Source organism: Antedon bifida, chromosome 5 (genome assembly GCF_963402885.1).
Source record: "Antedon bifida chromosome 5, ecAntBifi1.1, whole genome shotgun sequence".
Lineage (NCBI taxonomy): Eukaryota > Metazoa > Echinodermata > Crinoidea > Comatulida > Antedonidae > Antedon > Antedon bifida.
This window is the reverse complement of record NC_136230.1, coordinates 31,253,678-31,281,593: the sequence shown is the minus strand read 5'-3', so window position 1 is coordinate 31,281,593 and position 27,916 is coordinate 31,253,678. Positions and strand designations below refer to the sequence as shown.

General features: G+C 35.1%; 1 protein-coding gene across 1 annotated transcript; it reads left to right on the top strand.

Moving 5' to 3' along the window:
• Positions 1-57: 57 nt before the first annotated feature.
• On the top strand, positions 58-27,640 carry LOC144843515 (uncharacterized). Its single transcript, XM_078700302.1, has 37 exons — positions 58-136; positions 3,358-3,613; positions 4,200-4,359; positions 6,039-6,101; positions 8,867-8,938; positions 9,556-9,609; positions 9,930-10,553; positions 10,710-10,745; positions 11,008-11,052; positions 11,265-11,309; positions 11,437-11,481; positions 11,600-11,644; positions 11,774-11,818; positions 12,092-12,118; positions 14,021-14,048; positions 15,503-15,586; positions 15,984-16,182; positions 16,463-16,514; positions 16,642-16,704; positions 17,176-17,229; positions 17,381-17,476; positions 17,649-17,675; positions 17,937-18,503; positions 18,540-18,971; positions 19,219-19,248; positions 19,710-19,744; positions 22,781-22,833; positions 23,237-23,435; positions 24,282-24,333; positions 24,458-24,520; positions 24,913-24,966; positions 25,143-25,238; positions 25,410-25,436; positions 25,752-26,570; positions 26,678-26,707; positions 26,845-26,949; positions 27,209-27,640. Exons 2-37 carry the CDS (start codon positions 3,359-3,361, stop codon positions 27,247-27,249), a joined length of 4,722 nt encoding a protein of 1,573 aa, XP_078556428.1. The 5' UTR covers positions 58-136; position 3,358; the 3' UTR covers positions 27,250-27,640.
• Positions 27,641-27,916: the final 276 nt, after the last annotated feature.

Below are 27,916 nucleotides of genomic sequence, written 5' to 3'. Positions count from 1 at the left end.
ACCAATAAATGACCAGGAACAAAGTTAGATGCCTGTGTTCTAGAAACAAAGTAATAACAATTTACTCCTGGAAGGGATACGTCAGAGGATCGGGACGTTTTTTTTGTTGAAGTTGTTTGCCTTTTATTAATACCAGGTAGGCCTAGTGTTTTTGTTTTCTAATTTTGTACGAGTTATAATTAAGTTTATGCAGTAAAATGTTTTAGAAATGTGTAAACATAATATGAATATTATATATTTGTTACACGATGCTGTCTTGTAATCTTTAAATCGCCCAATCATAATAATATTACATTAGTTAGTTTTTATTAATTTGCATTTAGAAATACCAGTATGTTTTAAAATTACTCATACTTGCGATTAAGCGCAGCTAGAAATGTTACGGAAATTAGTAATGAATGTAAAAAAAACATAGCAGATAGTTCCAGTAGAGCCGGCCGAGCTTTAAAACTAAACTATGTTTCCTTTTCTTTCTTTGTGTATGTGTACAGGACTTGATTTAGTCTTGAATATGTTAATATTATTCGTAACTGATCGAAAAGACAAAGTTTTATGTGCATGCGCGAGAGCATTGTTTTTTGCTTTAGGTAAAACATTCACAGGTTTGTTTAAACAAAAACAAAGAAAAAGAGAAAAAATAGTATTAAATGTGATATAAATCACATGATATGTTACATTTAAAACAGGTTATAGCAAGGAAGAGTCAAATTACAATTATTATTATATTTTCACTCTTTTCTGGTTACAGTTAATATGAATATGTCATTATCTTAATGCGGGCACGTAAAATGACAATTTGACCGCCGGAAAGGAAACTTGCTAATCTTGTGTCCACATGGATTCATGAACATTCAAAGTGTTAAATAAGAACATAATATCAATTTCCTCGTGTTTTCCTATGTGAAATAAAGTGTTATAATTATAAATTAGTGATCAATTTCAGTGTAATAATCGCCTAAATTCACAATAATAATTTATTAAGAATCTGCAGCAAAATGAACAAAATACTTTTTTTTTCTTAAATGCTCTGCATAATGTTACTTAAGTCGACAACGCTGCTGCATTACTCATTCAATGTTAACTTTTATTTTGCTGGGTTCAGGTTCCCACAGGGTCACGTTGGTTAAATCAATTTAAAAAAGCATAAGTATAACATATCTAACTTATGTGAACTTAAGAAATACGATTCGACGATTCAAAATCGATCTAATTTGTTTCATTTTAATAATTTGTATTAATAACAGGCAATATCAGACAGAAAGAGAAAATACCTTAAACGGTCTGATTTTCCACCAGGCTAGTTTGTGGGGAAAGTTTCTCTTTTGTTAGACAGAACATACCCTAATAAACTCATGGGAATTGTACGTGTCAATCAAAAGCCAAGATCGGATATTGTAGGACTGTGTTTATAATCTACACGTTTCGCCTCTGGAATAAAAATATGGCAGATTTTGTCATGGACGGCTATGATTATGCTTAGTATGCTTTTGATTTCTTCTATTATAAAAAACATAAACTACAATTCAGCTTTAAAGCCTCGTTCGTGAGAAGCGACCATTCCAATTAATGTTTAACTTCTAGGGCTCTTACCTCCTCGTTGTTTTTTGAAGCAAAAGTATTTTAATTATTTATTTTTAATACTTTATTTTTGTCAAATGCTTAAGTTTTATTAGAAAGAAAGAAGAAATAAATGTTACTTGAATGTTACTTGATTGGTTGGGCAATTTATCGAGTCACAAAAAGTAGATGAACGTACGCATGCGTATTAGTTCAAGCTTTCTATTTGCGCGCGATTAAATTCGCCTAGTGGAAAACAGATTTAGAACGTAAGGTTGTTTCCAAATTCTTCTTTCAAAATAACACAATGATAAGTAATTTCAAAGACACTGTGCATACAATTTGACCGCGCTTACTTTGCAAAACTTCTTCATTAGTTGTAATTCTGTTTCTCATGCATTGGACGAATATGAGGCGCCTTTTTGGCGTTCCATAGTGAGTTGTTTAACAACATTCATACTCCAATCTGTACGCGTGCCAGATTCCTATTCCATCAGGAAAAGACGTACAACACATTCTCAATTTCCTCTCTTCATTTCGACGACTTCCCATCAGAGATTAGGGTTTCTTAGACAACCCTTAAAATTAAAACCGGCTGATGGTTTGAAACATGAAAGTTCAAATTGTAGAATATTTGTCTTCACATTAACTCCCATAGGCAAATGTTTGAGGATGTACACATCAACTATAGGCGGTTCCGTTTCAAACACTTCATTTTAAGTTGTTCTTTCCATATTCTCTTTTAAGGGGATGTGTCGTAGCAATGTTCTGATGGAGAGGAAGTTGTTTAGTTCCAAGTAACATCTGGATTCGAACATCTATTCCTAATCAATATTCCATCATAATTGTGTTGGTGTTTATTCCCCTCTATCGAAACCTTTATCATATGACAATAATTAATAAATGGGTAGCTAAGAATAGCAACAAAAATCTTGGAATAAAATCAAAGTAAACAACTTTGCAACTAGCCAAAGTGCCTCCACTCTATTCCGTACGCACACTACGTTGTGCTGTTGTTGCAGGACCTTATTAAAAATACATGATATTATATTTTCTTTTATAATTTAAGTTTTGTAACTAAATTTATTTTAAAGAAAAAAAAAAATTAAATCGACAAAAATGACGAAATATGCCAAATATTTCAATAAAAATATTATTTTATTATAAAACTGGATTGTATAGATATAGAAATACCGACGTATAAGCCGTAAAATGAAAGTAGCCTAGAAAAGATAAACAATTTCAGCAATTTTATCTCATATGTTGTTATAAATATTTAGACATCGTTATACGCGTTGAGTTTTTGTTTCAGTTGTTTTTTTTTTCAGTCTGTAACTTTAATTTAAGACTATTTAAACATAGTATACCTCTCTTGCAGTTGAAAGATACTAATGAAATCTTTCAATTGAAAGTTTATGGAGAAGCTATATCTTAGTTTGTTTATTATTAAGTCAATTAAATACAGATGAATTGCCTTTTGCCTTTTTATTTCAGTCAGCAGGATATTGTGGGTAATTGAGTAATTTATCCATAACAGAAGCTCACTTCTCATCATTTTATGTAAAAGTGAGCAAGTAGGCCTAAACAATATCAACATTCTACAGGTTCATGCCCGGGTTCATGGGATTGGAACGTAGCCAGAACAGAACATTAGACGACCCTGGAATTCAAACGCTAAATCTTTACCAAAAAAATCTAGAGATTCAAATATTATATTCAAATAAAACACAGAAATTCGTAATCGTTTAATGAGAATTTTAGATCACCATTTCCTGAATTTGAATTTCCTTTAATTTGCAGCATGAAGGGCACTACAACTGAGAAGAAAGTCAAGGTTGAAAAGTCGTCTGCTCCTCAGAAAATAACAGAATCTATACCTAAGCAACAACAAAATAGCAGAATTTCTTTCCAGACGGTATTCAACATTTTCGTGGTAATATGTTTCGCATCTTTTGTTGTAACTGTAACTCTGGAATATTTGAAAATCAGAGAGGTTATGCTTGAACATGAATTAGATATCCAACACCTTAAAAATCAACTTGAAGTATCAGAAAGGGTGAGTACGTATAAATGGGTGATTCCTCTTTTTTTAAAGGATATTAAGACAGTAGAACGAGTTTCCAGAACGCCTCCAACGCCAAACTCTCACAAACAATATAAGAGTTCAATGATGCGCGCGTGTGCCCAAATCTTGTACGCGATCTAAGAAAAATTATCTTTCAATAATCGAACCTTTTTCTGATCTTGTAAAATATTGCAATAATTATGTATTCATAACATCTGTTAATAATTACCATTAAGGCATGTAGACTAATCTTAGAAACCAATCAAAAAGGGCTAAGTACATCTGTGTTGGCTTAAGTTCCACCGAGGCCATTTAATGGTGATTTTATATTATGAAATATAACAATATTTTGTATTTCCAAAACGTTGACCCTGGGTATTTTGGACCCTGGGTATGTTGGACCCTGGACGTTTTGGAGAGTTCTCAACCCGGGCGTTTTGAAGTTACCTGGGAAGTTTGGAAATTTTGGATAGGATTTAAAGGTTTTATTTGGGGAAGGTATTTCATCAAAAAATATTTTGTACGATATGTCAAAAGTGCTATATTTCTTATGCTTATTAAATATTGTATGTAATAGAGGATAAGTAAACGACAGGCAGGAAGTCCCACGGGGGAGCCAGAGCCTGAACCTGAAGTTAAACCAGGTGGTAAACCAAAAGAACCAAAGAAACCAGCAAATGGTGGTAAAAAGAAGAAGAAGAAGCCAAAAGCAAGAGCAGACTCATGCCCGAGCCAATGTAAGAACTATTAAACAACTATGTTGTATTGATCAATAACATTACCATCGTAATCATACTCAACACAAGCATAAGAACTATTAAACAACTATGTTGTATTGATCAATGACATTACCATCGTAATCATACTCAACACAAGCATAAGAACTATTAAACAACTATGTTGTATTGATCAATAACATTACCATCGTAGTCATACTCAACACAAGCACTACCTATAATTATATCATAATCAATGTCATCTGTGTTTGGTCGCATATCTATCATCAAACATCATGCATTGTGTTATTTTGAATGAAATCAATGTTATTGAAATTGAATTGTTCAAATCATATGAGGATGAGATGATGATAATGATGATGATGATGTTGATGATGATGATGTTGGTGGTGATGTTGATGATGATGATGATGTTGATGATGATGTTGGTGGTGATGTTGATGATGATGTTGATGATGTTGATGATGATGTTGGTGGTGATGTTGATGATGATGTTGGTGGTGATGTTGATGATGATGTTGATGATGATGTTGGTGGTGATGTTGATGTTGATGATGATGTTGATGATGATGATGATGATGATGATGATGATGTTGGTGGTGATGTTGATGTTGATGATGATGTTGATGATGATGTTGGTGGTGATGTTGATGTTGATGTTGATGATGTTGATGATGATGTTGATGATGATGATGTTGATGATGATGATGTTGATGATGATGTTGGTAGTGATGTTGTTGATGATGTTGATGGTAGTGGTGGTGGTTAACAAGATTGCTTGTTAGTCACAGGGTCATGGGCTCAAATCTAGCCTGAGTACCAGAATGGTCCTAATTAGCAAAATTACCACAGGCTGTAATTGGCGATGACTTTGAAAGTGTCGTGAACAAATTATCCTCCTGATCTCATTATCAAATGATATCATAATTGACTTGTCATTATCTTTTAACGCATACAGAGTATTTGAAGGTTTTGTGCAGCATCGATGTTTTTGTAAACATCTTCCAGGAAGTGATCTAAATTAATGGATTACTTTGGATTAATGCAGCGCGCAAACATCTCCCTTACAAAGTCCTCTGGGAATGCAAGATGATATAAAATGCCTGCTAAATATCATATCAAACCTTCATGTAATCCCTATATAACTTCAAGGAAAATTACTATTTAGTAGCTTAATATCTTTATTTAAAGATGTATTGTCCCCCAAAACCTGAAAAATAGATTATTAAAATCAGACTTTAAATAGGCCATTTTGCAGTTTTAATCAAGTTATTCACTTATGTAGAAAAAAAATCAACAAAAATAATGATTTCACTTATAAATAGACAAATAACGGTTAATTTTAACCAAAAACCATTGACAGACTATTTAGGTATATTTTGCTTTAAATTACTTTAATAAAGTAAATTTTTTTTTCAGAAATTTTTTTTTCGATCCACTTTTTGGTCAAAGTGAATAACTATTATATGACATTAAAATGGCATATTCAACACAAAAAAAAAAATTTTAGGGGGACAATATATCTTTTTAAGGAAATTAATTTCATATTTTTTTATTAACTATTCAATTGGACACTAAATGATGTGCCCCACTTTCGTATCATCCTTGTTATTCAATGATAATCAGCACCTAAGTAACTAAAATCTCCACAATCGTTAATATTTGATCATGTTCTCTAGGTCCTCCCGGAAGACCTGGACGACCAGGTAGCCCAGGAGCTCAGGGAATACAAGGAGAAATGGGTAAGCACTTAACACCACCTTCTATTAAATTGACGAATGCATTTTGAAATTACGGTTATGGAAAACATTAAGATATAATGTGGATAGAATTTAGATACAGGAAACATAGTGTTAAACCCAATTATTTATCACAATTATGAGGCATAGGCCTATTTATGCATAAAGTGAAAAGTCGGTTAATCAAATCATCATTTTAAGTTTTTTTTTTATATCTAAAATGAAGTTTATTTCAAAATAATCAGTACATGTAGGTTTGCAGAATATTTATCAGCGTAAAAAGTGCGGGGTGGGGGAGGGGTATTAACTATTAAAACTAGTGGTGGTTTATTTCAATAATCTCCATAGTGCTGCTTTGGGTAAGTACATTTTGAGATTCATCACGAAATTGACCTTACCAGACAAAGAATTTATTATTATAATATATGCCAATGATATAGCAGATTTGGCGAAGTTGACAGACTCTACATTCCTAACAGGTGAGCGGGAAATACAGCACACCAGTGCACACAGCAACAGCGGCGAAAAAACGAAAGAAAGGAACTGCTTTGCTGTTTACCAAATTAAACAATTAATTATACGCAATATTTAAGTGTATAAATGATGTCTGACCATTAGTGTAGTTAGGCCCATGGGTAAACATAATATTTCGCATAGTATAGTACAGTAGTGAATTAAAATACCAACATTTTTCTAAGCAGACGTGTTTTTTGATAAGCGGGTGGAGGAAATCTAAGTCATGTTCCATAATAGCAAAAGAGAACAAAATGTAAAGTAGACTTGCCCCAAATCTATTATAATTATTGCATTTTCATGTTGTTAGTATTCTTTTGACTTTTGTTCCTAACCAGCGGAAGTATACGTATGGCACGCCATGTATGCCAAATTGTTTACAAATTTTAAGCTGAATCGTTTTTTACAAGTAACTACTTTTGTTATTATACTCAAACTCAAAATAAAGTAGAAAGTATTAACTAAGATGATGCCATTGCTTTATAATTGACTAATATCTTAAAATTTAAATTCTTTAATCTGGAAATTGACAAGATTGAAGAAAACCAATGTTTCTTCTTTCTTTTCTTCATTGTAGAGATATCATGTGTTGATAGATAGAGATCATATATTGTGGAATTATTTATTTTCTTTCACTTTCAAAACATTACCTGCACTTCGTTGTAGTACTTGTGTTTCGGATTAAATTGTTAGTAAAACTATATAAAATTGGTCAAAACAGGATAACTCGTTCAATCCTAAGAGACGTCCAGAAAATTGCCGACAAAACACTTTTATCCTGTAACTCACTTTGGGTATTTTGTCCGAATTATAATAACTCGCACAGATTGAGTCACTGTTGTGTTCTCTTTCGAAGGAATTATAACACAATATAGTATTTCGATTATTAAATTCAGGGAAATCTTGATTGACACTTTATAGAAGGCTAAAAGGGAACACCTAAGCTGATTTTCCACTAGACGAATTTGTTCGCGCGAATCGAAAGCGTCAGCTTATACGCATGCGTATTCATGGTTCCATCTTCCAAATCCTTTCGATTTGCGCGAACACTCAATTCGCCTATAGTAGAAAATCGGCTTTAACATTTACAAATTATCCTAGTGAATATAACCAAGATCGAGATATCCTTGACTCTTCATTGAGTGAGTGACATTTTTTCATCAACAATTTACCTTTGAAAATAAAATTACCATTCCAATTATAAAGAAACATAAGAATAACCTTTTTATTGAAAAGGAAATGTTGGGGACAAAACCGATTACAATATCGTCTACATCAAATTGCAAACGGAACATAAACCGAAGTGATACAATCAAAAGCCCATGAGAATATTACAAAATAATAAGTTGGGTGTATCACCGTCTGCTGTTTTGGCCAGCGGCGCGAATCACCTTAACTTGTAGTCTGAGGGTGACTAACTTCTTGTCTAAATCATTGTTATCGGTAATCCGACGGCACGGCAAATGCATCACATGAATTCTAGTTATTCTCCCATGGTATTTAGAAAATTCCAAATACCAATTTATAGTACCTAGTATAATGTATGTATAAAAAGCAACTCGCGCGTAATGGTGGAGTGAAAAATGCAGCAAAGTGTCGTGCGAACGGATCACACTTAGCGCGCGCGTATTATAAATAGGCGGTGTGTGAATTATGATTAAATAGGCATACAGTTTATTTTCTACCACTAATAGTAATACAGACTGTAGCAAATCTGATTGAAATAATTAGGCCTACCTCTGGGATTTTTAAATAATAACCGCATCCTTAATTACGCCCAATCGTTGTCTGCATCAAACTATGTATAATTGAATTAAACAAACGGGTCAGCAGATATGACATCACAGGTTATCAACGTAGTTGTTAATAAAATCTTTGTTCTAATTTGGTCACAAGCGACAGTTCGCTTATGATTGGTCAAATTACTAGCGTTGCGTTACTTAATTAAGCTTAAAGTTCTGTCTACACTATCAAACTTGATGTGACAAAAAATATGATGTGCCTATATATGGACATGATGATGTCATATCATATTTGTGCATATCACTGCCATATTTGGGCACAACACATTTTTTTTGTCACATAAAGTTTGATAGTTTAGACAGAGCATAAGCTTTAAAACCGCATACGATTATCTTCTTTAAAAGACGCTCTTTACTACTGGTATATGAACAAATTATGAATATTCAAATCGTAAACAAAAAATACCATATTAGCTGCTCAATAATCAGTTGTCTAATAACTTTGTTTATCAGGTTATCCAGGGGCAATTGGAGAACCAGGCCCACCGGGTGAAACAGGACCTCGTGGATACCAAGGAGATGACGGTAAGACTGTGCTTATATCATGATCATGATTATGACGATGGCACGAATTACCATGATACATGATGATAATGATAATGATGATAATGATAATGATGATAATGATGATGATGATAATGATGATATTAAATGATGATTAGATGATAATAGTAATGATAATGGTAATGATGATGATGGTGATGGCACGAATTACCATGATAGATGATAATGATGATAATGATGATGAAGAAGATAATATTAAATGATGATGATACTGATAATACTAATGATGATGATGGTGATAATAATGATAATGATGATGATGATAATGATGATGATAATAATGATGATGATAATGATACTGATGATAATAATGATAATGGTATATGATGGTGATTGTGAAAATAATGATGATGATGATAATGATGATGATGAGGTTAATTATGATGATGATGTTGATAATGATGGTGATGATGATGATGATGATGTTGATAATGATGGTGGTGATGATGATGATGATAATTATGATGATGATGATAATTATGATGATGATGGATGTAATTATACTGTATGAGTATGAAGAAACAAGAGAGCCAATTATTTATGTTAATTACAATACAGTTATAATTCATTCATTTTAGGAGCACCAGGTGACCCAGGCCTCCGGGGTGAATCAGGTCTCAAGGGAGCCGCAGGTACGTACGTATATAAGCGTAAATGATGTCAGTTGCGCGTGTTTACGATTTGTACGCGTCCGCAACGCAAAGAAGACGTAAGAGCAACGTAAAATCACCAGCGATGGATTATTCGAATTGTTACTTGTCATTGATCTACTCGCTTGCGTTGAACTTACGTCATCATAAGGGATGAAGCTTGAACGTAGTTAGTGAGCACTCTTTATTCATTCACAATGTTCAATAATAAAAACATTATTATAAAATGATTTGAAATCAATTATGCTAACATTTATGATTTATAATTAAGTAATTACATAATTACTGTTTATTCATTTTAGGAAACTTTGGTCCTAAGGGAGTAGAAGGATCAAAGGGTGAACGAGGTCCTATTGGGTTCTATGGACCAAAGGGAACACCGGGTCCTCAAGGAAAACCAGGACCAGGCGGAAAACGAGGCTTCGCAGGTGTCACGGGGCCTCAAGGACCACCCGGAGAAACAGGTCCTGAAGGACGTCGAGGACCAAAGGGATCCTGTTGCAAGTCACCACCATCTGAACCCGGTCAGAAAGGTACACAAGGAAAGAAAGGAGATACGGGCGAAATTGGACCAGCGGGACAAACAGGAGCTAAAGGCGCAAAGGGAGAACGAACACCGTCAGTCCCTCCCCCTCCTGCTATCACTGGCTCACCTGGTGTCCCTGGTCTAAAGGGCCAAATCGGTCCCCCAGGACAGAAAGGTGATCGTGGTGAGACCGGAGTACAAGGTCTAAAAGGCCCAGATCCTGATCCACCCATGAAAGGTGAACCTGGATTAGATGGCAAAAATGGAAAACCAGGAAATAGAGGACAACGAGGCCCACAAGGACCTCCTGGAAAATTAGGAAAAACTGGAAGGAAAGGTTCAGTGGGAAAAGTTGGACCAGTCGGAGCACCCGGCGCCCCCGGTGTACCTGGATCAGCAGGTAGAGTAAACAAAACGATTAGGCACATATGGTTGTAGTTTATATCATATTAAGCTGTATAGTTATGTAATATGCATTTGCAAAACGGCTTCCATATTAAAATGTGTATTTTGTTAAAAGTAAATATAATCTGCAATTAGTTCAATTTGTCCACAGGATCAGCCGGGGCGACCGGAGAACCTGGAAAACCCGGTAAGTTGCCCTATCCTATAGATTTAGTAAATTAAATAAAGGTATCAACAATAAGGCATCAATAAAGACTAGTATATACCTGCAGCCTTTTGTACTATAGGTCTTATTTCTAAGTAAAGTACCGGTACTTTTTTGTCTGACTAAAGCTTACAATACATAAATTATTCCAATTCTATTACAACTATTTCTTTCAATTCATTTTTGCAATCACACATTATTGTCATAATCGAAGCTTAATAAACAAGATATGATTTCATTACAGGTGACCTTGGCCCGCTAGGACCTGACGGACCACCAGGCCCACGCGGTACGTTATTGCACTCTATTATCTAAATCAATAAAATAAATTATAATAAAAGAAAACTAGAATCCATACTCACTTAAGTAATATCGATGTGTAGTAGGATGATTGTTGTATACAGTACTACCAACATCTTAAACAACGCAGTGCTCTACTTAGAATGTACAGATAGAATACTTGTAATGATAACCTTTTTCATCTTCATTTTCTTTACCCAGGTTTTCTAGGAGTACAAGGTTCCGTTGGACCTCCAGGCCCTGTTGGTAAGAAAAATACAATTCTATTTAAATTAAAATATTAATTATTAATTTATAACTGATTATAAAGTTATATACAACTATTATCACAATTAAAAAGTTTAATGAACACAATCAATATTTAATTTTCTAGGACTTCCGGGAGCAGCAGGTAAACCAGGAGGAATCGGGTTCAAAGGTCAGTGACCATCATCATTTTCATCATCATTTGTCACAAGATTGTTGAATTGTCACAAGCTATGGTTTTCATAAGTTCTATTGTTAGCAATACTTATTTTTTGTCACTTTTTTTTTAGGATCGACAGGACCTCCCGGTAGACAAGGAGACCAAGGCCCAGAAGGTATTTCTTATTTGAAATAAATAAGATATAAATTCCAATATTAATAAAAATTTGGGGTTTTTGTTTTTGCAACGTCACAAATGACGTCACAGAGTTTCTTTGTAACTAGTATTAATTTTATATCTTTAGGACCACCAGGACAAAATGGAAACAATGGCTTACCAGGACCACCCGGTATGTACTACAAGATGACTGACAATTTATAAGTATCTTTTTAAATATTGATGGAAAACAATAAAAAGAATAACAATTTTAGGATGACAACGATGTGAATATGTTGTAGCGGTTATGACAACGACTAATGATGAAATGTATTTCACAATTTTCTTTTCATTCAATTATCGATAACCCGATATGAAACGCGTTTAGGGACATATTTTCTACATTTTAATCACCTTTTATATTACCGGTACTTGTTATGTAACACTTTATATTGTGTATTTGAAGGTCCAAAGGGTGACAAAGGGGAGACTGGTAAGTAGAATGAGCCGACTGACTGCAACCTACTAAAATGTAAGTAAGTTTTAACATTGTGGTGTATATTAAATGATGGAAACATTGTTGCGTTGCATTGCTACGGTTCTGACGACGCACTAGTGACGCTCCGGAACACTGGAACGCAACATTTAGCATTGCTACCAGACTCTGATAGCAATATCCTTTATTTTTATTACGTCATGATAACAATATTCATTGTACCATGAAGAAATTATTTTAGATCATTCATCCATAATTGTACACTTTTAACAGATCCAAATATTTAGCAGAAACCAAATTGTACCTATATTTAAAAGAAACACTCGGATTAGCCTATTGTTTTAGAACAAAAATATCGTTACAGATTTTAGGAACCCGTGTGTTTCTTATTTACCTCTCGAACCTCTCGTTATACACTAATTGTAATCGTGATCTGAGTATACTGCATCTTGTCTTGGTAAATATAAAGATAAATAACAGCAACTAATGTTGAATGTTGGATAGAAACTTTCGATTGTTTCACGACGCGTCTCTACAATTTAACCATGGAGGTATAGCTCCATTTAACTAAATAATAATGATGTAGTAACAACCGTAATACATCTTATCGTCTTAATTTACATTATATATACAGTACTTGCATCGTATCTTTCCTTCGTAATAGCATGTTTAACTGTTATAATATAATATATTTGGTAATAATTATTAATATCCGGACAAGAAACGGTAATGTCAAGACAATTAGTAGGCCTAATAGTTCAATATCATTATAACATCATCCACATTATGATGGGAGTTGGAAAACATTTACACTTTCCAGTTCTGCGTAAAATACAGGGCTACGCGAACGCGCGCTCACATGTTATTGCGTTGCGTCGCTAGTGGGAACCATGTTTTACTTTTTCTCAGCATTGCGTTGCGTCCTCCTAGTGGGAACCAAGCTTTACTTTCTCTTATTGCGTTGCGTCTTAGTGGAAACCATGCTCTACTTTCTCTCATTGCGTTGCCTCCTAGTGGGAACCAAGCTTTACTTTCTCTCATTGCGTTGCCTCCTAGTGGGAACCAAGCTTTACTTTCTCTCATTGCGTTGCGTCCTAGTGGGAACCATGCTCTACTTTCTCTCATTGCGTTGCGTCCTAGTGGGAACCAAGCTTTACTTTCTCTCATTGCGTTGCCTCCTAGTGGGAACCAAGCTTTACTTTCTCTCATTGCGTTGCCTCCTAGTGGGAACCAAGCTTTACTTTCTCTCATTGCGTTGCGTCCTAGTGGGAACCAAGCTTTACTTTTTCTCAATGCGTTGCGTCCTAGTGGGAACCAAGCTTTACTTTTTCTCAATGCGTTGCGTCCTAGTGGGAACCAAGCTTTACTTTCTCTCAATGCGTTGCGTCCTAGTGGGAACCAAGCTTTACTTTCTCTCATTGCGTTGCGTCCTAGTGAGAACCAAGCTTTACTTTCTCTCATTGCGTTGCGTCCTAGTGGGAACCATGCTTTACTTTCTCTCAATGCGTTGCGTCCTAGTGGGAACCAAGCTTTACTTTCTCTCATTGCGTTGCCTCCTAGTGGGAACCATGCTTTACTTTCTCTCATTGCGTTGCGTCCTAGTGGGAACCATGCTTTACTTTCTCTCATTGCGTTGCGTCCTAGTGGGAACCAAGCTTTACTTTCTCTCAATGCGTTGCGTCCTCCTAGGGGGAGCCAAGCTTTACTTTCTCTCATTGCGTTGCGTCCTAGTGGGAACCAAGCTTTACTTTCTCTCATTGCGTTGTTATTAGCCTAGTATTCATAACAGCAAAGTCATTCCTACGCTATATAATTTTTTTTATCCTCATATCAAATCGTATTCTCATATCAAATTCTCGTTTAACCTAGGCCTATTTTGTTTTCTTGTTTTTTTTGCAGGAAACCCCGGTAATATACTTGGTGTTTAAGTTGGTGGTGCTCTTCAGTCTATGGGATATAACAAACCATACATTACAAAAAAAACGAGGGGGCGAGTAGTTTTTAGCTATGAACTAAAATAACCAGACTACGATTAAATGACGAATGATGCATATATAGATTATTTTACTTAGAGTTTGTATAATTTAAATAAAATATCTCGATTTCTATTTTATTAAGTTTACTGTCGTGTCATTAATAATATAAATCCTAATTAGGCCTACATATAAATGTTAAAATAAGCTGGTAAACATATATTATTGTTACAAGACTCTTAAGAGTTATCCGTAAGTTTTCTAAATATAGTTTACACACCTTAAAGTGAAGGATAATTACGTATAAATTGTATGAAATTTAAAACAATATGTAATTGATGCATTTTACTTAATATATTCTACATTGTAGACCTACAACATGAATTGTATTAAAGAAAAAGTTTATTTAATCTATTGGTTTTACGGTTGTTTTATGTCATTGGTATTGGACACAATTTGTTGAATTGACTACCGGATGATACACCAATTAAACAAGCAATGAAGGAAACTGAAAGGAAAGTTTAAAAAACACAAGGAAGACCAAAAAAAACAGGATAAACCAAATAAAAAAAGATTTATAAGGAAAAAATATAGACACAATAACAAACCATCCTGTCCAAAACAGAAAAATGGAAACAAATTGTGTCGGAATGATGGAAAAAGTTTCAAAAGAGGAGAGATAGAAACGTCTGTAGTAATCTAACAGAATGGGAATGTATTGCAGAATATGAATTAGGAAAATAAATATAATAGGATTACCGGACAAAGACCACCTCGGAAGTTACGATTATTATCATACAGCAGAAACCTATATTAATCCTCTAATAGTTTTGAAGTGCCTTAACATTGGGAAACAACCCATCATATTAAGTAAAAATATTGAGGAAAGGGGTTTTCCCTACATGATAAAAGTTGAACTAGTTAGAATCAATCAAGTGGTGATTCGTATGGGAGAATATGTCAGGCACTAAAATACAAAACCAAACAATTAATTTAAGTCGACTAAAAGATTCAGAAACTCTGATTGACAAGTAAGCCAAGTTGAGTGTATCAAAGTTAAAGTTGAATATACCAAGCCTTCAAAATGTTAAGTGCATATAACAACCGTTACTACATTCTGGTACAGCGCCCATAATAAGTTCTTTTCTGGTGAAAACTCTAACTCTCTCTTCAATTAAAGTCATTTAAATATTTTACTTAAATTAACTGAATTTCAAACATAATATTTTATTTTAGTTTTTATAAATAATCTGTTTCAAGTAGGTAAAACTCAAGTAAGTTTACTTTCAATCCTCAACAATTTCCGGAAGAGTAAGTATTATAGGATGTACAAATACATGTAAAAGGTACTTTTTCCCATTTAGTGGTTTAATATTCTCTTCACTTCCGTAAATATATGATATAAAAGTACCGTAACAGGAATCTCTAAAATAGATAGTGGAGAAGATCCTGGTGCACTACATTGTTATTGGTTTGGTTGGCGAATAACAAGGTAAGTTACCTTTATAAGTAATCAGAAATATCTATTCAAAAAGAAAATAATTACTAAAAAATGAAAATGTGGGTATGGCTGCTGCATTTCAATGGAGATAGATATAAAATAAACAAAAAGCTAAACCAAAATGGTAAAAGTAAAAGAGCCAGAAAGAAGGCAAATTTTTCGGAAAACAGTTTCAGCTAAATGATAGTACTTGAAGAGAAATAAAAAATATCTAAATAGTAACAATCGAAGAAAGTTATAAGAATGTAACTAAATTTAACCGTTTATTTTATCTTTGAAATAATTATATTTTTTTTCTGCGGAAGTATATTAATGTTCATTTGTCATGAATTTGGGGGAAAACATCTTTAATTTGTGATTTTAAAATTTATGAACACATTTTTTAAAGTAAGATGTCAACAGAGAAAGAGTGCGGGATTCTTGGTGAAACAACCAATCGTAATGTTTCATCGTCGTCACGTGGCCAGCTATTGTTCAACGTCATCATTTCTATTGTTGTTGCTGTGATTCTCTTCAACCAAGGATACTTGTTTCTCGAAATGAAATCAAAAGTTCATGTGTATGAAGAGAAAATAAGTAATATCCCGGTGAGTATAATTCCATCTTATCTGTGTCATTGCAACAAACGAGGCGACAGCGCTTGACGCGTGCGTTGAAATCTTGATAATATGGTACGCGCGCGTAAATTTGAAATTACCTTTCTGCAAACAAGCTAGCCTTGCTGCAAAGTAGCACTGTAAGAACACCATTACTTTCAAAAACATAAAATGTCGCTTTATATCATACATCTACATACAAACATTATGCTTTAATTTAAATATTCTATCAAGGTAAACTGCTATACAAAATAATTTATTTTCCTTTTAGACTCAACAGCACATCGTGAAACGTAACACCGACAATGAAAAATGCGTAGTATGTAAGTATAATTCTGTTCAATTCAACTTTTCCTGGACACATCATAAAGAACTATTTCTACATTTTTTAACATTTTGTGTGCGTACTGAAACCAAATTATCTATATTAAAGACCCCTATTTCTTTCAGGTCCCAAAGGACCACCAGGCCCAAAAGGCCAGAAGGGTAACAGTCCAGTTCCCGCAGTTCCAGGTGAGGAAAGAAGGTTATTTTGGTATATAGTATAGTATAGCAATACTATAGGCCTAGCCTATGTGTGAATGTTTTTTCTATCAAACTTGGTTCTCACTAGGACATAACACAACGTAAGTGATTTGACCAATCACAAACGATGGATTATTCGAACAGTGGCTTGTCATTGGTCAACTCGCTTGCGTTGCGCGTACCTCCTCGCATTGCGTCGCTAGTGAAAACCAAGCTGTAAAAACAACAACGAAATAATATGTTACGAATGTCTACGTAATTTCCAACTGATTACGGCAACGATATGTGAACACGTATTCAATTTGAAGTTATGTGTGATTTGGGATCTGCAATTGTATAGCTAATTGGTTGTAGGAGGTATTATGACGACGGGGTTTAGTGGTGACATTGATCAAATTTATGTCATGACGTCACACAATCGTACAGTAATAATAATGACATTTAATTAATATATTTCAGGTATACCTGGTGTTCCCGGATTAAACGGTGACATCGGTAGCAAAGGAGAAAAGGGTAAGTCCCCCATAACATGACGTGTACAACATTTTGTTTGTTTACATTACTAATAGTCATTACAAAACTGGAACAAAATTCACATACTAATTGAATTGGTCAAAATATACATTTTACGATACATTTTATTAATCTATAAATTTATTTTAAGGTGATATGGGTAAAAAAGGTGAAACGGGAAATCCTGGTCCTCTAGGAAATAAAGGGGAACTTGGTGTAGGCATGCCGGGACAAAAAGGCGAACCTGGTGAGTGAGTTGCATTGGACAGAAAACAGAAACGAAATACACATAGAACATTTGTACTAGAATTTCAAAAGAGCATTTAGGTTTAATAAATATTTCTCAATCAATAATGTTTGCGATAGCACGGGGTGTGTAATTAATTAATTAAAATATTAACGTACTTTTATACTAATAGGTCTAAAGGGCCCGAAAGGGGACCAAGGTAGGTGATTACTTTTACTTGTTTTTATAGATTGTTTTTATAAGATAATACTAAGTACTTTTTGTATTAGGATTTTGATTCATCATAATTCCTGATTATGGCACAGTAAATTCTTACTTCTGCTACTTACATTCTGCTTCAAAATGCAGTCATTTGCGCATCGCATCATCAAGCCCAGTTTTTTAGTTTTACTATATTCTATTGTATTGTGTAACTTTCTTCAGTACTATTTTTATTGACATAATTTGTAAAATTTATTAGGAACTGCTGGAGACAATGGGCAAAAGGGATCACCAGGGTACACAGGATCGACAGGACCAATGGGACCACAAGGACCACCTGGACCAAAGGGATCGGGAGGAGCTCAAGGAGCACATGGGCCACATGGAAAACCTGGACCAAAGGGATCGGGAGGAGCTCAAGGAGCACAAGGGCCAAAAGGACCACCAGGACCAAAGGGATCAGGAGGAGCTCAAGGAGAAGAAGGGCCACATGGACCACCAGGACAAAAGGGATCAGGAGGAGCTCAAGGAGCACAAGGGCCAAAAGGAACACCAGGACCAAAGGGATCAGGAGGAGCTCAAGGAGCACAAGGGCCAAAAGGACCGCCAGGACTAAAGGGATCAGGAGGAGCTCAAGGAGCACAAGGGCCAAAAGGACCACCAGGACCAAAGGGATCAGGAGGAGCTCAAGGAGCACAAGGGCCAAAAGGACCACCAGGACCAAAGGGATCAGGAGGAGCTCAAGGAGCACAAGGGCCAAAAGGACCACCAGGACCAAAAGGATCAGGTGGAGCTGGAGGAGCACAAGGACCACCGGGACCAAAGGGTGCAGGAGGAGCTCGTGGGGCACTAGGACCACAAGGAACAAAGGGATCAGGAGGAGCTCGGGGACCACAAGGAGCACGTGGGCCACCAGGGCCAAAGGGATCGGGAGGGAATCGGGGAGCACAAGGACCACGAGGACAAAAGGGGGAAGGAGGAGCTCGGGGGGCACAAGGACCATTAGGACCACCGGGACAAAAGGGATCAGGAGGAGCTAGAGGAGCACAAGGGTCACGGGGTTCACCTGGACCAAAAGGATCAGGTGGAGCTCGAGGAGCACAAGGACTACGAGGACAAAAGGGGGAAGGAGGAGCTCGGGGGGCACAAGGAACACAAGGACTACGAGGACCTAAGGGGGAGGGAGGAGGTCGTGGAGCACAAGGGACACGGGGACCACCAGGACCAAAGGGATCAGGAGGAGGCCGGGGTCCACCAGGACCGAAAGGATCACAGGGACCACCAGGACCAAAAGGTAAATGCTACAGTACTATATAAACATATATTATATGAATGTGCGAGAGTAGTCTTGTAGTATGCTATAGATTAAAATTCACTGTTTCTATGACCTATTTATTTTAGTGTTTTGTCGTCATTTGAACTAAATAATTCCATTTGCTTGGGAGGTTTCTCAACACTTAGTTCCGATATTATAGTCCGATATAATAGTGTTATAAACTACTTTATATTAGCAATTAATTCATTTTATTCCGTATTCACAGGAGGTAGTGGTGGATCCGTGCCGGCTCCAGGTAAGTTTTATTTATTTAAATTGGGCCAACATGGTGTATCAAAATATGCTGTTGTCGCTACGTTGAATAATCATGCGTTTCATTTATTCACTTGTTCGTTCGTTCATTCATTTAACGTTGTTTTCCATGTAACATTTATACTCTTCCGTCAACGGTTATTTTTATTTCAATATCATATTGAGGATCTATACCAGAAGAATAAATTATTCTTGTCACGTATAAGACCCTATCAAACTAAAATAATATAGTAAGCAAGTAAACAGATAAAGTAATTGAGACAATAAATCAATAAAAAATAAAAACAAACAGCAGTACAACATCTAAGCTAGTGAATGAATGTTTGATATGTGAACTACTTTTGAAATAACATTAATGTTTGATTTAGATCCCTGTCTATCCAACCCATGTCTGAATGGTGGTCGGTGTTTCAGGCGTGTTTCTACTTCTACTTATCACTGTAGTTGCAATGGCTGCTATGCAGGAACACGGTGCCAGAGTAAGTATTCATTGTTAGCCATTGTTCATAAGATTAACTTTGTTGCCCCATATGGCGTGTCACAACTATAATTGAACTCAGTAAAACACAAGTGAAAAGTAAAATGGCCGCTGGGGCACTACAGATTAGACATTTTTTTTGGTCTGAGGCCTAGTATTTTTTTAACATGATGATTTCTTTCCACACACGTCTTATTTATGTAGAATGTAGAATTTTAGTTTATCCTGTTATGAAATTTATTTCAAACTTGGGGAAAAAAATATATTATTTAATTTTAATTAATTTAATTTCTTGTTTATTGTTTTATTTCACAGTCCGTAATGGTGATAGTAGGCGCTGTCGGGAGGAACCTTATCTTCTACAAAAATAAACAAATCCATATTAAAGAATGTTATTCCATTGCATTTATTAATTCAACTTTCTATAGCTGGAATAATTAATATACAAATTTGTATGATTTATCTTAACGTTCGATTTTTGTATTAAGCTCTGTCTACACTATAAAACTAGTTTGACAAAAAAAGTGTGATGTGCCCAAATATGGTTGTGATCGCATTTTTCACACATAAAGTTTGGTAGTGTACACATTAGCAAATTAATACAAAATATAATATTGTATATAATAATTGTGTAGCCAGTGATAATTTCCTTTCTATATTACAGTTTCCTAAAATGTTCACATATAGCTGTAACTTATTCCTCTTTTTATTAATAAAATGTTAGTTTATTTAAAGAATAAATTGTTTAAGAAAACCAAAATACCAAAAAGGCGACTAAAATCAGCAAAGATTAACACAACTAAAAAAGATGCAATAAAGTCACTGACAATTCCGACAGACGCCAACAAATAAATTGTATAGTAACGTTTGATTGTGTCTTGTGTGCTTTTTAAAACTATAGTATTTTACTGTATGTACATGCGGTACTTGCAAACAAATCTGACAATGAATAGATAGAAAAACAGGTTGAAACTTCTTGATCGAAATATAACACGGATGAGAAATTAATGTAAAAAGCTTAATTTTATATTTATATTGAACACACAATTGGAAAAACACAACAGCTTGGTTTCAACTAGCTTGAGGTTTAGGACTCGTATCCGTAAGTTTTCTAAATATAGTTTACACTCATTAAAGTGAAGGATAACTACGTATAAATTGTATGAAATTTAAAACAATACTTTACTTAATATATTCTACATTGTAGACCTACAAGATGAATTGTATTAAAGAAAAAGTTTATTTAATCTATTGGTTTTACGGTTGTTTTATGTCATTGGTATTGGACACTAGACTACCGGATGATACACCAATTAAACAAGCAATGAAGGAAACTGAAAAAAAAGTTTAAAAAACACAAGGAAGACCAAAAAAAACTGGATAAACCAAATAAAAAAAGATTTATAAGGAAAAAATGTAGACACAATAAAAAACCATCCTGTCCAAAACAGAAAAATGGAAACAAATCGCGGAAAGCGTTATGTCGGAATGACGGAAAACGTTTAAAGAGGAGAGACGTCTAGAAATAAAACAGAATGGGAATTTATTGCTGAATATGAATTAGGAAAATAAATATAACAGGATTACCGGACAAATACCACCTCAGAAGTTACGATTATCATCATACAGCAGAAAACCTATATTAATCCTCTAATAGTTTCCAAGTGCCTAACAGTGGGAAACTTTGGGTAATCAAGTGACAACACACCGTATTAAGTAAAAACATTGAGGAAAGGGGTTTTCCTTACATGATAAAAGGATGAGAGTTGAACTAGTTAGAAGAATCAAGTTAGAAGAATCAAGTTAGAAGATCTTCTTAAGAATCAAGTGGTGAGTCATATGGGAGAATATATAATTAGGCACTAAAATACAAAACCAAACAATTAATTTAAGTCGACTAAAAGATTCACAAGTTCTGATTGATAGATAAGTTATGTTGAGAATACCAAAGTTGAGAAAACCAAAGTTGAGAATACCAAAGTTGAGAAAACCAAAGTTGAGAATACCAAAGTTGAGAATACCAAAGTTGAGAAAACCAAGACTTACAGAAAATACTAATTAATTAAGTCGACTAAAAACTCTGATTGACAGATAAGTTAAGTTGAGAATACCAAAGTTGAGAATACCAAGCCTTCAAAATGTTAAGTGCATATTACCGTCAATTGCATCCTGGTACAGCGCCCCGTAATAATTGATGTGGAAAATGTTATCAACCATGAAAAACCGAACCCGTACTGAGAAGGAAACTGGAGTGTTCACATCCCAGAAAATGAACTTAACGATCTGCTCTATAAAGTGCTCAGAAACAAAATACAGAGACGATGATGTGTTGTTTAATAGTTCGGTCCATATTGAAGATAAAGATAACTCAACATTTGAATAAACTTTTGTGATGTTACCAATATATCGATTATTCTGAAAATCAATAGGGATTTTCTGTTAGTATATACCTATTTGGGTAACAAAACAGGACAATAACTTGAAATTGTGAACGTTATCGAAACAAACAAATTTACAAAACATACAAAGTGTCAAATTCTTTAAGTTTCTTTTTAACTATTTGCCAAGTAACAAATTACCACAATCCGTGTTTATATCTAGTATCATACAAGGTATACAGCATTGACTAATTTTTCCCACTTGGTACCCAAAGATCTAAATGTTGAATTCACAAAAGCCATATCATTGTGTATGAAATTTAATCTGATCTTCCAAGCAGAAAATCATTTATAAATCTTTCTCTTCTTTTCTGGTGAAAACTCTCACTCTCTCTTCAATTAAAGTCATTTCAATATTTTACTTAAATTAACTGAATTTTTTTTTAGTTTTTATAATTAATCTGTTTCAAGTAGATAAAACCCAATAACGATAGTAAGTTTATTTTCAAAGCTCAACAATTTCCGGAAGAGTATGTATTATAGGATGTACCAATACATGTAAAAAGTACTTTTCCCCAATTAGTGGTTTAATATTCTCTTCATTTCCGTAAATATATGATATAAAAGTACCGTATATCAGGAATCTCGATAATAGATAGTGGAGAAGATCCTTGTGTACTACTTGGTATTGGTTTAGTTGGCAAATAACAAGGTAAGTTACATTTATAAGTAATCAGAAATATCTATTTAAAAAGAAAATAATTACTAAAAATGAAAATGTGGATATGGCTGCTGCATTTCAATGGAGATAGAAATAAAATTAACAAAAAGCTAATCCAAAATGGTAAAAGGAAAGAGCCAGAAAGAAGAGCCGGGTTTCGGAAACAGTTTCAGCTAAATGAGAGTACTTGAAGAGACATAAGACATATCTAAATAGTAAAAGTCAAAGAAAGTTACAAGAATGTAACTAAATTTAACCGTTTATTTTATCTTAAATAATTATATTTGTTTGGTTTTTTTTCTGCGGAAGTTTATTAATCTTCATTTTTCATAAATTTGTGGGACAAAACATCTTTAATTTGTGATTCTAAAATTTATGAACACATTTTTTAAAGTAAGATGTCAACAGAGAAAGAGTACGGGATTCTTGGTGAAACAACCAATCGTAATGTTTCGTCGTCGTCACGTGGACAGCTATTGTTCAACGTCATCATTTCTATTGTTGTTGCTGTGATGCTCTTCAACCAAGGATACTTGTTTCTCGAAATGAAATCAAAGGTTCATATGTATGAAGAGAAAATAAGTAATCTTCCGGTGAGTATTATCATCATATATTTGTATCAATTCAATTCAGTTTACTTTATTTCGTCCTCAGTAAAAAGGAAAACATTATATATTTGAGTGTATTTCATAGAATATAAAAATATATACAAGTTAAAATACTTATATAAAACACATTTCATTAAAATATAAAAACATCAAAATGGTATACAGATAAAAAAGATTAAGTCACAAATTATACGTCATTTGAAATCTGATAGAATACGGTACAAACGAATTAAAATATCTCTTTGTCCGACTATTGCACGATCTTTGTCCGACTATTGCATGATCTCAGCAAGTCTTTTGAATCTCATTTTATCATAGTATTTATATAAAGGATAATTTAAATCTTTATCATATTTTCGTAGCCTTAGTAACTAATGTTAACAGTTAGTAACATTTAGTTTACTAGTTCTCTAATAGTAACAGAATCCTATTTGCACAAGTAAATATTGAATTAGAATGTGTAATAATACCGTAAATAAGAAACTCTGCGAATAAGTAAGTATTTAGGCGCAGAGCCCAACATAAAAGTGTTGCTGATCTATAAAGAAACATAAAGGAAAAAAACATAAGTTTCCCTTTAAAACGAAGAATCAAAACTAATTCGCAACGAGGAGACAACTAGACACGTGTGTGCTTTTGCACGCGCGCGTAAATTTGAAATTACCTTTCTGCAAACAAGCTAGTCTTGCTGAAAAGAGCAGCACTGTAAGAACACCATTACTTTCAAAAACATTTTTTAAAACGATAAAAAGTCGCTTTACATCATACAGCTTTAATTTAAATATTCTATCAAGGTAAACTGCAATACAAAATAATTTATTTTCCTTTTAGACTCAACAGCACATCGTGAAACGTAACACCGACAATGAAAAATGCGTAGTATGTAAGTATAATTCTGTTCAATTCAACTTTTCCTGGACATATAAAGAACTATTTCTATATTTTAAAACTTGTTTTGTGCGTACTGAAACCAAATTATCTATATTCATGACCCCTATTTCTTTCAGGTCCCAAAGGACCACCAGGCCCAAAAGGCCAGAAGGGTAACAGTCCAGTTCCCGCAGTTCCAGGTGAGGGTTATTTTGGTAAAGTATAGCAATACTATAGGCCTAGCCTATGTGTGAATTTTTTCTCTGTTAAACTTGATCCTCACTAGCGACGCAACGCAAGGACCTAACACAACGTAAGTGATTTGACCAATCAGAAACGATGGATTATTCGAACAATGGCTTGTCATTGGTCAACTCGCTCAACAACGAAATAATATGTTACGAATGACTACGTAATTTCCAACTGATTACGGCAACGATATGTGAAGTGATGTTGTGATCTGGGACCTGCAATTGTATAGCTAATTGGTTGTGGGGAGGTATTATGACGACGGAGTTTAGTGGTGACATTGATCAAATTTATGTCATGACGTAACATAATAGTAACAATAATAACGTTTAATTAATTTCAGGTATACCTGGTGTTCCCGGACTAAACGGTGAGATCGGTAGCAAAGGAGAAAAGGGTAAGTCCCCCATAACATATGATGACGTGTACAACATTGTGTTTGTTTACATTACTAATAATAGTCATTACAAAACTGGATTAAAATGCACATACAAATTGAATTGGTCAAAATATACATTTTGCTATATATTTTATTCTGTAATTTTTTAATTAAACTACAAATTTATTTTAAAGGTGATATGGGTAAAAAAGGTGAAACGGGACATTCTGGTCCTCCGGGAAATAAAGGGGAACTTGGTGTAGGCATGCCGGGACAAAAAGGCGAACCTGGTGAGTGAGTTGCATTGGTCAGAAAACAGAAACGAAATACACATAGAACATTTGTACTAGAATTTCAGAAGAGTATTTAGGTTTAATAAATATTTCTCAAATCAATAATGTTTGCGATAGCACGGTGTGTGTAATTAATTAAAATGTTCTTTTATACTTTTATATTAATAGGTCTAAAGGGCCCGAAGGGGGACCAAGGTAAGTGATTACTTTTACTTGTTTTTTTTAAAGATAATACCAGGGAAGAGTTAAATTACATGGAAAACTCACGAGCCGTAATTTAACTCTTCCCTGATAATACTAAATACTTTTTTTGTATTAGGATTTTGATTCATCATAATTCCTGATTATGGCAAAGTAAATTCTTACTTCTGCTACTTACATTCTGCTTCAAAATGCAGTCATTTGCGCATCGCATCATCAAGCCCAGTTTTCTAGTTTTACTATATTCTATTGTGTTGTGTAACTTTCCACAGTACTATTTTTATTGACATAATTGGTACAATTTATTAGGAACTGCCGGAGACAATGGGCAAAAGGGATCACCAGGGTACAAAGGATCGACAGGACCAATGGGACCACAAGGACCACCAGGACCAAAGGGTGCAGGAGGAGCTCGTGGGGCACAAGGGCCACATGGACCACCAGGACCAAAAGGATCAGGTGGAGCTCGAGGAGCACAAGGACCACCGGGACCAAAGGGTGCAGGAGGAGCTCGTGGGGCACTAGGACCACAAGGACCACCAGGAACAAAGGGATCAGGAGGAGCTCGGGGACCACAAGGAGCACATGGGCCACCAGGGCCAAAGGGATCGGGAGGGAATCGGGGAGCACAAGGACCACGAGGACAAAAGGGGGAAGAAGGAGCTCGTGGGGCACTAGGACCACGTGGGCCACCAGGACCAAAGGGATCGGGAGGGAATCGGGGAGCACAAGGGCCACGGGGACCACCAGGACCAAAAGGATCAGGAGGGAATCGGGGAGCACAGGGACCACCGGGACCAAAGGGTTCAGGAGGAGCTCGGGGACCACAAGGAGCACGTGGGCCACCAGGACCAAAGGGATCTGGAGGGAATCGGGGAGCACAAGGGCCACGGGGACCACCAGGACCAAAAGGATCAGGAGGGAATCGGGGAGCACAGGGACCACCGGGACCAAAGGGTTCAGGAGGAGCTCGGGGACCACAAGGAGCACGTGGGCCACCAGGCCCAAAAGGATCGGGAGGGAATCGGGGAGCACAAGGACCACGGGGACCACCAGGACCAAAGGGATCAGGAGGAGGCCGGGGACCACCAGGACCGAAAGGATCACAGGGACCACCAGGACCTAAAGGTAAATGCTACTATATAAAACAACACTTAGTCTCTCAACACTTAGCGAAAATAATGTTATTCACTACTTTATATTAGTAATTAATTCATTTTATTCCGTACTCACAGGAGGTAGTGGTGAATCCGTGCCGGCTCCAGGTAAGTTTTATTTATTTAAATTGGGCCAACATGGTGTATCAAAATATGCTGTTGTCGCTACGTTGAATAATCATGCGTTTCATTTATTCACTTGTTCGTTCATTCATTCATTTAACGTTCTTTTTTGTTTAATTTAGATCCCTGTCATCCCAATCCATGTCTGAATGGTGGTCGGTGTAGTAGGCGTGGTTCTACTTATCACTGTAATTGCAATGGCTGTTATGTAGGAACACGGTGTCAGAGTAAGTATTCATCGGTTAGACATTGTTCATAAGACTGAATTGTTTGGCCTATATGGCGTGTCACAACTATAATTGAGCTCTAAATCAAGTAAACTTGTTATTTTTATGTTAACATGATTAGCCTATTTCCCCACACATCTTATTTATGCAGAATGTAGAATTTTAGTTCATCCTATTATGAAATTTAGGCCTATTTCAAACTTAATATATTATTTAATTTTAATTAATTTAATTTGTTGTTTATTGTTTTATTTCACAGCCCATACTGGTAATCCGCACTGCCGTACGAAAGTTCATTAGGCCTATCCACAAAAATAAACAAATCCATGTTGAGGAAATTGATTCCACTGTTTTTTCTATTAATTCAACTTTTTATATGATTTCTCTTAATGTTTGATTTGTGTATTAACGAACAACCATCAAATACTAAATATAATATTGTATATAATAATTGTGTAGCCAGTGATAATTTCCTTTCTATATTACAGTTTCCCAAAATGTTCACATATAGCTGTAACTTATTACTATTTTTATTAATAAAATGTTAGTTTATTTAAAGAATAAATTGTTTAAGAAGACCAAAATCCCAAAAAGGCAGCTAAAATCAGCAAAGATTAACACAACTAAAAAAGATGCAATAAAGTCACTGACAATTCCGACAGACGCCAAAAAATAAATTGTATAGCAACATTTGATTGCGTCTTGTGTGCTTTTTAAATCTATAGTATTTTACTGTATGTACATGCGGTACTTGCAAACAAATCTGACGACGGATAGATAGAAAAATAGGTTGAAACTTCTTGATCGAAATATAACACGCGTCAGAAATTAATGTAAAAAGCTTAATTTTATATTAATATTGAACACACTTGGAAAAACACAACAGCTTGGTTTCAACTAGCTTTAGACACGCATGAAAACATAAAGCTTCGTTCCCAATGTTACGCAATTCGCAAGGACGTAAGCG